At 43.9% G+C, this 11,600-nt stretch overlaps 2 protein-coding genes across 2 annotated transcripts; one reads left to right on the top strand and one right to left on the bottom strand.

The window, feature by feature from the left end:
• Window positions 1–121: 121 nt before the first annotated feature.
• hdgfl2 (HDGF like 2) lies at window positions 122–8,467 on the bottom strand. The gene is made up of 16 exons (XM_080505625.1): window positions 8,282–8,467; window positions 7,654–7,730; window positions 6,924–7,065; window positions 6,363–6,581; window positions 6,003–6,122; window positions 5,767–5,835; window positions 5,471–5,654; window positions 5,248–5,332; window positions 4,865–5,162; window positions 4,617–4,750; window positions 4,451–4,518; window positions 4,041–4,111; window positions 3,856–3,957; window positions 3,533–3,689; window positions 3,275–3,392; window positions 122–2,156 (listed from the first exon to the last, which is right to left on the bottom strand). Exons 1-16 carry the CDS (start codon window positions 8,351–8,353, stop codon window positions 2,057–2,059), a joined length of 2,016 nt encoding a protein of 671 aa, XP_080361751.1. The 5' UTR covers window positions 8,354–8,467; the 3' UTR covers window positions 122–2,056.
• Window positions 8,468–9,624: 1,157 nt separating this feature from the next.
• On the top strand, window positions 9,625–11,259 carry fh (fumarate hydratase). The gene has a single exon (XM_080506442.1). The coding sequence runs from the start codon at window positions 9,629–9,631 to the stop codon at window positions 11,126–11,128; it is 1,500 nt and encodes a 499-aa protein (XP_080362568.1). The 5' UTR covers window positions 9,625–9,628; the 3' UTR covers window positions 11,129–11,259.
• Window positions 11,260–11,600: the final 341 nt, after the last annotated feature.

The raw sequence follows: 11,600 nt of genomic DNA, 5'->3' as shown, positions 1-11,600 counted from the left end.
ACCTGTTGTATGCATCATGACGGAAAAAATGTCCAAATAGGCTGCAGCTACATGAGATCTCAATAGCTTCTAAGGGCAGTTTTCAATCTTTGTGGTTATTTATTATGCAGGTTACCAGAAGTGGACAAGAAGTGAGAAGTGTGAATGTTTAACTCCATAGCAATTATTATTTTACACAAAATCGTAACTATTGAAAAGCAAGGCTTAAAAAAAAAAAAATCAAAAATCAAAAACAACATTAAGTTAACTGGATCAAGACCAGATAATCAAAAACAAAATAAAAAACAAAAACAAAAACAGTATAGACTCACAAATATGGACTTCACCACTCGGACAGACAAGATGCCTTTGTGATGTTTTGTGGACTTTTATAAAATATAGCCAAAAGATTTTGTAGGGACAACAGGTGATCAAGAAAAACACAGCATGACTTCGTTTCCCAGAATCATTCAAGTTAAAACTCCGACGGGGCAAGCCCAGTCAAACGTTTGAATAGAAGTGCTCAGAATGTGATCGTTCAATATACAGTCGTGTTCAAAATAATATTAGGTCTAAAAAGGTGAGCAAAGTTCAAAATCTTTATAGTTTTCCATGAATTTGTAACTCAACATATTATATTCTAAACCAAAAACATAGACAATGTGAACTTTGTGTGCTTTACAGAAGAAGAAAAAATAGCAGTGTCTGAATTTTTCTTTACAAACATAATATTTATTGTATAAACTGTTTCTCAGAACTGCTTCCAGTCTGTGATTCCAGCCAGAATAACATCCCACCATCCTCTGCGTTTTATGGTTTTGCCTCAGAAACTGAATTTTGGATGTGACCTCACATGTTTTATACCGGATTAAGGTACAGGGACTGGGCTTGGCCACTCCAGAACTTAAAATGTGCGTTATGCAATAAATAGCAGCGCCATAGTAAGAGAAACATATCGTGATGTTTGCACAATCATGCTTCATTGTCTTAAATTGAGTGTTTGGGGGTCATCTGAAAAACTGTCTGCAGCCTTCTGGACTAAAATTTTTTTTTAAATATGCCTTCAGTAGACAAAATCTTTCTCTATTTCTCATTAAGACCAGTCGATGTGTTTGTAAGCTAATTCTAACTTTTTCAGCACATTTTGATTTTGCAAGGGATTCTTGTCAACAGATTGACTTCAAGAGGCGTTTTCTCACCGTCACGGCACACAGAAGTAACTTCAGACCATCGTTATCAACCCTGGAGTTTATCATTGGCTGAGTCTTTGCCATTCTGGTTATTTTTGGATTCATCTGGTAGTGTTCCGTGTCATTCCGCGTTTCTCTGGTTTAGCGCTCCCTTTTAAAGCATTGGAGATCTTTTAAGTTGAGCCAAAACATTTTCTCCTTTTCGAAAACAGTGTTTTAATGAAAGTACGCCGAGTTTCTGAACAACATCTGGATCATGACAACGTTCTTGGGTTTTCAGAGAGAAATACATGGTCAACATCCTTAAATAAAGGCCGTCAATTTTGAACATTCCCACTTTCAATTCATTGTTTCATTTAACAGACTTGGGAATACGAAAACGATTTACTATGGTGTACCATTTCTACCAAAAACAGTGAACGATACTTTAAGTCATGGTGGACTGCTATTATTTTGAACACAACTGTGCATATGGCATTAAAAGAATGAAAAAAAAAGACGGAGTTCAAGTAGTAGAAAGTAAATAGCAGTCAGAAGCAGGAAAGAGGATCCAGGACGAGCAGAGTGTTGTATAAAAGGAAAAAGTACATTTCATAAATGAAAGAAGTTTGCACAAGGCCACAAACAATCACTCTAAGAAGCTTTCCTTGTTTTGCCGAGATAAATAAAAAGGACCCAACAGTTTAAGAAAAAAGGGGGCTTCTGGTTCGATATCAATTTAGTACAAAACGTCCAAAACATGAAGAGTGACGTAACAGACACTGGAGGAATCACTGGGTGTGTTTGTGTGTATCGTGATGTGGTTGGGTCAAGGAGCACTGCATGACATCAAACAGAGGCCACCATCTTTTAGCACTTGGTCCACTGCAGTGGGTTCGGAGGGTGTTTCAGCTTTCGACAGCAGGCGGTTCCAGATCGGCGGAGATGGAGTTGTCGGCCTCTTCGTATGCGTTTGTCTGGTTTTCATCTGGACTACCAGGACTTTCTCTGAAGGGGGGAAAAAAACGGTCAACGACCATGACGCGAGAGGTTATCGAATCGTAATGATATTTATGAATGAGCAATCAAATGATGCTGAAAACGTTTATCAAAGTAACCCCACCCCCTTTTTTTTAAATAAACCTATGCAGATCTGAAAAGGAAGAAATAATTCTTCACTACTGTATTGCTTTTCCTGAAGCACATTTTTTTGTAAAATCAAATTTTTTTTAAATCTGTTCTTTTTCACCTTTTTAATTGTCAAATACATTTGAGAACATAAAAACAGCATTTCTAATTATTATTACCAAGGGTATAGCATAGCCGTAAAAAAATTGTATCATACCGCCATTTACATAAGAGAGCAGTAAATAAAAATAAAGAGGGACAAATCTCACCAAAAACTACAACTACATCCTGAAATGAAGAATTTCCCTTGAGGATTAATAAATTATTTATTACATTTTTTCTCTTATAAATTCTGCACATTTCTCACTTGTTTAAAACAAACAAACATCTAAACTACATTCAATTTTCTCAAGAATAAAGTTCAATCTGAAATCCTACAGGTCAGAATGTTTCTCTTCAGAATAATATGGGAAATAGCATGTCATTTCTCAACACGGAGGGTTCTGATGACCTTTCGGGGTTGTATTTTCCACAAACACAGCATCATTTTGATGACACAGCTGGTTTTCTGTGAGTAATGTCGGCAGCTTCCACTGCTTCCTCACTGATTTCTCAGTAACAAGCATCATTGTTATGAACTCCATTCTGACTGGAGCCACGCGACCCCCAGTGGACAGATTGGGAACTGCAGTTGCTCTCACTCAAAAATTGCACTTTCAATCTTTGTTATCTTTCTACTTAAAGTATGTGGCTCATCCTCATCAGCCCTGCTGTAAAGTCAATACTTGAGGTTATAAGCTGGAGAAACTTAACAAGGGTCGTAAATAAGTCTTTTGGACGCTGGCCTTTTTGCTTTCACTTGAAGAGGTCAAAATACACATTTTGTCTCACCCCCCCTCAGATTTACCATCAATATACTAAGTATGTCATCATTATCTTCCACGGTACATGTATTTTCACCTGAGATCATTTGAAAATACTGCATGGTAAATATTCACCTGTTTGGACTCGAAGTGTTGTTGTCGTCGTTGTTCTCCTCTTGTTTAGGTGATTTTGGTTTTTCATCCACCTCCAGATTTTTTTTCGGCTCCGACTCCCCGTTCACTGGAGTGGAGTCTACAAAAAGAAATATTCATATTCATTTCCGAGTGGAGGCAATCCTAAACAGAACCTTGCACGAGAATACATCTCAATTCATATCAAACACTGATTGCAAAACAAAGCAAATAATCTTTTTTTTTTTTGTTTCCCTTTACCTGCGTTGTGTGTCTCTTTTTCATCATTTTCTGGTTCCTTGTTCTCCTCCTTAGGTTTAGCTGCCACCTCGCCCTTGCCCACGAAGCGAAGCTTTAACTTGTTGTACACTTCACTGGCTTTTTCCATGACGGCAGCGCTGGCTTTATATCTCCGTATCTACAGAGTCCGTGACAAGCACACGCACCAGGGAAAACTACATTTTACCCACAAAGTCGTGGAACCAGCACGGATTAATAATAAGTGACCGTACATTGTATCCTTTTACTGTATTTGGAGGTAAATCTGATTTCCGTGACTTTCTGAACAACCAACGAAAACGCACCTTTTTTAACGTGGCGATCACTTCAGCGTTCTTATGGAGGATCTGGCTGGTGACGGGAACGGCTTCCAGCTCCTCCAGGGCTTGTAGACATCGGTCAATGTCCTTAGGAGACATAAATACAAGGAAATGTGAGTTTTCGAGCCCAACGGTTGGAAGAACGGAACACTTGATGTTTTGCAACTTACCGGGTTGTCCACTTTGAGTGCAAACTTTATGTCTGTATGAAGTTTCTGTAGCCTTTCTTCTGGTGAAGGTTCTGTACACACAGAGAAACTTCATCACTTCTCTCTCGGGGTACAAACAATAGACTTAACTGAATGTTTCTAAGAGATGGATGATTAGACAATCGCAATGTCTATTAATCATTAAACTCCGGTCCTTGAGGGCTGGGGGGGGGTCCTGCTTGTTTTAGGTTTCTCCTTGTTGCAACACACCTGATTGTTTATTATCGGGCTTTTGTTGATCTATTTTTTTTTTTTTTACAGGTTTCATTATGAAATCAACAGTAGACTGAGGTTTATTGAGCCCCGAAAGGCCTGCAGTCCGACACCCCTCCACTTCATGGAGTGACCCTGCATAAGAAACACGGACAAACCCTTTTTCTTTTCCACTTTCTTCTCAGGCACCCGCTCCGGTTTGCGTCTGGGCTTTTCAGGCCTTGACCTGCAACAAAGTCAAACTCCGTGATCCTTCTGTCGTATTTCATAAACTTCATCCGACTCACGGCGAAAAGTGAAGTCCGCTCCTCATTGTGCGCTCACCTTGCTCTGGACTTCTCCTCTAACCGCCTGGCTTTCTTTTCCTTTAGCTCTTTCTCTTTTCTTTCTTTCCTCTCCTTCTCTTTCTTTACTTTTGCCTTCTTCTGGCTGTCAAGCTTCTTCTGTGATTTTTTCGCCTGCGTTTGGAAAAGGACGAGACGTTTCACAAGTAAAAAGTCTCAAGAGTCAGCTGCAAAGTCATCAAAATGTTGCAGGTGCCCTTTTTTTTTTTTTTTAAAGAAGAGCCTTACCTCAGCTGGCGGCGGAGAGTCAGAGTCAGAGGGGGCGGGGATCGGCGGCGGAGGGGGCTTCTTGGACTTCTTCAGTGGGTGATCGTCGATACCTTCATCCGAGCTACTGCTGCTGTCGCTGTCGCTGCCCTTTTTCGCCTTGTCCTTGTCCTTTTTCTTTTTTTCATCCTCCTCCTTCTCTCGCTCCCGGAGACGGCGCAGTTCCTCCGCCTCCTCCTTTTTCCGGCGCTCCTCCAGCTCCCGTCTGCGTTCCTCGTCGCGCTTCTTCCATTCACTGATGCGGTCGGGCTCACTGTCGCTGAAAAAACAAAACAAAAAAAAACAGTTGGACATCTTTTGTTGAGACATCTTTTGCCGATTCCGTTTAAAGAAAAGCAACGTACCTGTCGCTGTCGGAGGATGACGAAGGCGCTCGTTTTGCAGGCGCGGGCTTGGGTTTCCGAGCGCGAGGTTTTGGTGCAGGCTTCTCTGTATATTGGAGCAAATAAACACAGAGCTGGAATATAACTTCGCACTACGATCGTCAATAAAACAAGTCCGAGTATCGGTTTACTGGGAATAGTGGCGGAGGTTTACTAATCAAGCAAACGAGGCAGAAAGGCGCACCTTTCTTGCGAGCCTGCGGCCCCTTTTTAGGAGGCGGATCGGATTCGGATCCGGATCCAGACTTTGAGCCGGACTGCGATTCTGAACCAGACAGAGCCGGCCGGGGCTTCTCGTCTTCAGATTCGCTGTCCGCCGCTTTCTTCTCGGAACCCGATCCGGACTCGGAGTCGGAAGCGGAGGAAGCCTTACGCAATACCAAAGAGAACGAAGTTAAGAGATGGGGGGGGGGAAGAGGAAAAGATATACAAGAACAAGACACTTCAACAATGGAGGGAGCGAGGAAGCTCACGCATTACCTTCTTCTTCACTCGGCCTCCGGCTTTCTTTCCACCTCGACCACCAGCTTTCTTCTCTGGAGTGAAATCCTGTTGATCCAGGTAAATGTTTTCACATGCTTAATGGGCCCTTGCTCATCGTTTCACACTTTCAGACATAGATAGATATATATATATATATATATATATATATATATATATATATATATATATATATATATATATATATATATATATATATATATGTGAGCCGTTACCTGGTCACTGTTTTTTCCGGAGTCAGAATCTGAAGGTGTGGCTTCTGATTCGGAAGGCGACCCACTCTCTTCGTCGCGATCGCTGGACGAGCCACGGGCCTTTTTTGGCGGCGGAGGCCGCTTAAAGAGAAAAAAAAAGAAAAAAGAAAAATGGAACAGGTCTTTCTGACTTTAGATTAACAAGGTCAGGCTGTGCAGACGACCTCAGTTGACCACAGGAAGTTTATCCTTATCGAACTGGTATCAAATAACCAGACATGGTTTTTGAAGATATTAGCGATGGTAACTATAAACCAAATCGCTCAGCAAAGTCGCATAATCGACGCGTCACTTCTATTCACAGCAATTGTCCGCAGTTACCTTGGGAGCCTGCGGCTTTCGCTTCACACCTCCTCCCCTTTCTTGGTCTTCACTTCCAGAATCCGAGTCCGCCTCACTACCCGACTCGGCTTTCTGAGCGACCGTGGCATCTTCTTCATCGTCCTCATCACTTCCTCCTCCTCCTCCTCCTCCTCCTCCTCCTTCGCCGCCGCCACCTCCTTCTGCGTTGTTGCCTTCGCTGTCAGACGAGCTTGCCGGCTTCAAACAAACCACAATTTTAAAAAAAAAGGTTAAATGAAGCAAAAGGGACGGTTGAGATAAGTGAAGTCATAAAGCAAGGAATTGAACCATAAACCAGTGGGCAGTAGGACACCTGAGTCTTATAGTTTGCTAAATAGTGTGCTACTTTTTAAGTAAAAAAAAACACTTTTCAGCAAATCTAAGATACAAATACAAAAAAAAAAAGCTGAGAACTACTCAAAACTTCTACAACTTTAAGAAATTAAGAAATGATGAACTTGTAAAGAAACACAATAATAAAACTAATGCACAACCAAATAAGTCGTGTGTTTATGAGCAGGACGTTCACGGGTGACTTACCACAGGTGGAGCGCTGTATGAGGCATGTGGATTGTTCTGGATCTCCCATAAACCTTCATTAAATCCCTTTCGTTTGTTGGGCTTCCCGTAGCGTTCTCTGTACTTTTCATAGGCAAAAAGGTCCTTTGCGGCAAGGAATGCGCTGCGAAGCAAAATGAGACGTCGATCTTATTCTAAAGCCAATCGAAGACAGAATGTTTACACTGATCTCAAGTGTGGGCCGACTGCGGAGTTTAGGATTTGCCATCCAGCGACGGAGTCTACCGCGCTACAGGCGCTCGCTGGTAAACAGGTGGTGTCTGACGCCTGATCAAATATGTCAACATATCCCTCAGACAACAGTGAACCTCCAGTAAAGAGAACACGAACTGGGTGACGGGCGACACATAGAAACGGTGGCTCTATAAATGACACACTAACCATCCAAACCAGAAATGCAAATGTTCCAGTTAAAAGAAATTGCATTTTGGTACTTTTATCTGCTTCAGAGGTGGTGGCTGCCTAGTTTCATATGCATTTGGTGGCAATACCCAGTTCTTTATTCATGCTTTATCTTCTATACTTGTATATGTGTCTGATGTATTGTAAGAGGGGATTCTTAATATAAAAAATATCCTTTTTGAAAACACAACAAAAAAAAAAAAAGGCCACTACTGTTTTATAAACGGAACAAAAACTGAATACTAGAATATTGCATTGTAAACATTTTTGTTTTTTTTTGTTGGCTCACGTTTCGTGTGTTCCAAAGAAGAAGATCGGGATTTTATTGGGAGGCGGTTTCACTGCTCCATCGGCCACATCTTCAATCTGTAAACAGACGGGATTTACAAAGAAAACACAGAGGGGGACACGTTCACATTAGAATCCACAATTCAAGCGGATGCGATGCTGAAATATGTCGGAAGGAAATATCCTAAAAGACCAAAACAACTTGTGATCAATTCATTTCCAATACATGCACGTGAGTTGCAGTTGGGCACGCATTTTTGAGGGAGACGCTTTATGGTATTAAAAAAAAAAAACTGTCGACTTGTTGTTGGGTTTTTTTTGTCTTTCTTTCACGTCTTTTCCAAAACAACAACGAAGCTCGGCTGCTGGACGTCTCCCTGTACATTTTAGGCCAACAGCAGTAGCAGCATCATCTCTGGACTGTCAGCCCTGCAGCCGTTGCGGGCCCTCGCCGCGGTTTCTCCGCACACAACATATGAAGTTATAGTTATGTGTTGGTCGTTAAGCTGCACATGAGAGACAGAGATTCTTCTCCAGCAGCACTCAGTCGCATGGGGAGCGATAACCCCCCCCTCCTCCTCCTCCTCCTCCTCCTCCTCCGCCCCTCCGACTGCAGCTTGCTTACTTACCCTGGCCGGCCAGTGGGGGTATCCCTTCATTTTAGCGAAGACCAGGTCTCCGGGTTGGAAGTTGTGCGGCATTGTCCCGCTCCCGCGTGCAGCCTGGACCTACAACGTGTTCGGATGCGCGCTATTTTCCGTGTCTCCCCGGGTGGGATGTTTTCAGGTCGACACGAAACCTGGAAACGATGGGGTGTTAGCTTCGCGGCGCTAACAGTACACTAACCGCGAGAAGAGAGCGCCGCGTGAAGGTAGCGAAGGCGCACGAGCGACTTCCGGTGATCCGGAACTGTCCGACTTCACAATAATACAACAGGGACGTGACAGGCTTCATACAATAGTCTACTTGTTTGTTGAACGATTTCTTCCAAACGATAGTATTTATGATTTTGAGTCCGAAAGATTATGATTTTTTTTAAATCAACAATATTCTCATCCTCGTAAAATTTAACACACAAATGCAAATACGTGGTGTTTCTCTTCTTTGAAAAAATAAGAGTAAAAGTGCAATAAAACTATTCAACTTGATTAATAATTACGATCTAGAAAGAAAGCCCTAGATTTATGTTTCTCTTTGGGGATTTTTTCCGTGTTGATTGTGTTTAATTTTCACACTGCATTCCATGTAATTGTTCAAAAACTCCCTTTTTTAAATAGATATTATATATTTGATTCACTTCACTTGAACGTCACTGCAAATACCTGTTTTTTTGCTTTTGTGAAGATTGTGTCAGAGGACGTTTGTTAAGTGACTTTGTCAATTATAAAAGAGAAAAAGAAGAAGAAGAAGAAATGACAATTGGTGTCTCAGAGAGGAGGATCTGGTCCAAACTGATCCTGAACCTCTACCTTCCTCTGTGATGTCCTGGTCAACAGACTCTAGAATTCTTCCCTGTAATATTTCTAGTCTCATCTAATCATACATTTCTACATATTTATGCTACACATGGTACCTCAGTGTTAAGTATTTTTTGCCATAATTGTTCATTTGAATATGAAGCTTGTAGGGCTAATGGGTGACGAAATTAGTATTTATTTCGCAGTTTGCTTGCGCCCTTTCTATGGCGTTCCTATTAATAGTAGGCAGTTATGTAAAGCTGCTGATTTTATTCTTTTGAGTGCATTGTGGGTGAATGTCAATACAGGAAGTACAGTGTTGTGTGATGAAGAGAAGCTTCACTGATCCGGATGAAGAGCACAGATCGATTGAACCCGATACGACAGTTTCCGCGGAAGTCCCGCCTCCTCTGCCTTCTGATTGGCTGACGCCACGTCGCTTTCCGTCTCGTCCAATTGCTGGAGGCAATGTGGAAGGCTGCATTGACCTCCCCCCACATTCACCTCTACTGCGAAGCCATGTTTCGGTCTCTGAAGCACGTCCAGCGGGTGAGCTGCACCCTCCTGAGTTTGCAAAGACTCACCGCGAACTCTAAAGTCATCCTCTGCACGTCCAGAATGGCCAGCTCGGATTTCAGGGTGGAGCGGGACACATTCGGTGAGCTGAAGGTCCCTGCCGACAAGTACTACGGTGCCCAGACTGTGAGATCCACCATGAACTTCAAGATAGGAGGACCGAGTGAGAGAATGCCAATCCAAGTGATCAAGGCCTTCGGGATCCTGAAGAAAGCAGCTGCCGAGGTAAACAAAGACTATGGCCTCAGTCCAAAGATCGCAGATGCCATTGTCCAGGCTGCGGAGGAGGTCTCAGCCGGGAAACTGGATGATCATTTCCCTCTGGTGGTGTGGCAGACTGGATCTGGAACTCAGACCAACATGAACGTCAACGAGGTGATCAGCAACAGAGCCATTGAGATCCTGGGGGGACAGCTGGGCTCCAAAGACCCCGTGCACCCAAATGACCATGTCAACAAGAGTCAGAGTTCCAATGACACCTTCCCCACTGCCATGCACATCGCGGCAGCCACAGAGGTCCACCAAGTCCTGCTGCCCGGCCTACAGAACCTGCACGACGCTCTGGCCGCGAAAGCCGAAGAGTTCAAAGACATCATCAAAATTGGACGCACGCACACCCAGGACGCCGTGCCGCTCTCCCTCGGACAGGAGTTTGGGGGTTACGTCCAGCAGGTGAAGTACAGCATTGAGAGAGTGAAGACCGCCATGCCCAGAGTGTACGAGCTGGCGGCGGGAGGCACGGCGGTGGGAACGGGACTGAACACCCGCATTGGTTTTGCTGAGAAAGTGGCTTCCACCGTCGCCGCTCTCACCGGCCTGCCGTTTGTGACCGCCCCCAACAAGTTTGAAGCCCTGGCTGCTCACGACGCCCTGGTGGAGCTGAGTGGGTCCCTGAACACTGTGGCCGTCAGCATGATGAAGATCGCCAATGACATCCGCTTCTTGGGGTCGGGGCCACGCTCCGGCCTGGGAGAGCTCATCCTGCCGGAGAACGAGCCGGGCAGCAGCATCATGCCCGGCAAAGTGAACCCCACCCAGTGTGAGGCCATGACCATGGTGGCGGCCCAGGTGATGGGGAACCACGTGGCGGTCACGGTCGGAGGCAGCAACGGACACTTTGAGCTCAACGTGTTCAAGCCCATGATCATCAAGAACGTACTGAACTCGGCGCAGCTGCTCGGCGACGCGTCCGTGTCCTTCACCAACAACTGCGTGGTGGGCATCCAGGCCAACACCGAGAGGATCAACAAGCTCATGAGCGAGTCCCTCATGCTGGTCACTGCACTCAACCCTCACATCGGTTACGACAAGGCGGCCGCCATCGCCAAGACGGCTCACAAGAAAGGCACCACGCTGAAGGCCATGGCTGTGGAGCTGGGCTACCTGACGGAGGAGGAGTTTGACCAGTGGGTGAAGCCCAGCGAGATGCTGGGGCCAAAGTGAACGCTGACAAATACCACAGAACAGAGAAAGATACCTTTTCTACTTTTGAGAAAAGGGTATTTCTAAATAAAAGCTTTGAACTGTATGGGCGAGACCATTTTTTGAACATCAAATAAAACGATGAAGCTCCAGTCTTGTTTGGTGCAACTTCATATTCTGTGTTTTATAAACAAGCCTGCACTGTTTGTGATGTTAGTGTTGCTCAGCTGTTAGCTGACACATCTGACATGATATTTGGTGTTACACACCTTCATTTTGTCCGATAAACCTGTATAGTCACTATATCAGCGGTTACAACTGTTGCAGAAATGCAGAATATAGCTTCACGGTGAAGACGTGCTCTGGTCTTTATTTTTTGTTACTTAATATATACTTTCAATGTTTTCACTGTTCCATCCAAGTAAAACAAATATATACCAATCTATGTGTATGTGCCACTTCAGCAGTGCCCCCAGTTCAATAAATTATATGA

This window comes from Blennius ocellaris, assembly GCF_963422515.1.
Source record: "Blennius ocellaris genome assembly, chromosome: 12".
NCBI lineage: Eukaryota > Metazoa > Chordata > Actinopteri > Blenniiformes > Blenniidae > Blennius > Blennius ocellaris.
This window is presented reverse-complemented; position numbering and strand designations above follow the sequence as displayed.

Bases quoted from the DNA above. Each gene is read 5' to 3' on its own strand.
- hdgfl2 (XM_080505625.1), bottom strand. From the start codon at position 8,353: ATGCCGCACAACTTCCAACCCGGAGACCTGGTCTTCGCTAAAATGAAG. The intron at 7,066-7,653 runs GTGAGCCAACAA...TTTGCTTCGCAG, and splicing joins TTCTTTGGAACACACGAAAC to CGCATTCCTTGCCGCAAAGG. The intron at 5,333-5,470 runs GTGCGCCTTTCT...TCCAATATACAG, and splicing joins GCCGCAGGCTCGCAAGAAAG to AGAAGCCTGCACCAAAACCT.
- fh (XM_080506442.1), top strand. From the start codon at position 9,629: ATGTTTCGGTCTCTGAAGCACGTCCAGCGGGTGAGCTGCACCCTCCTG.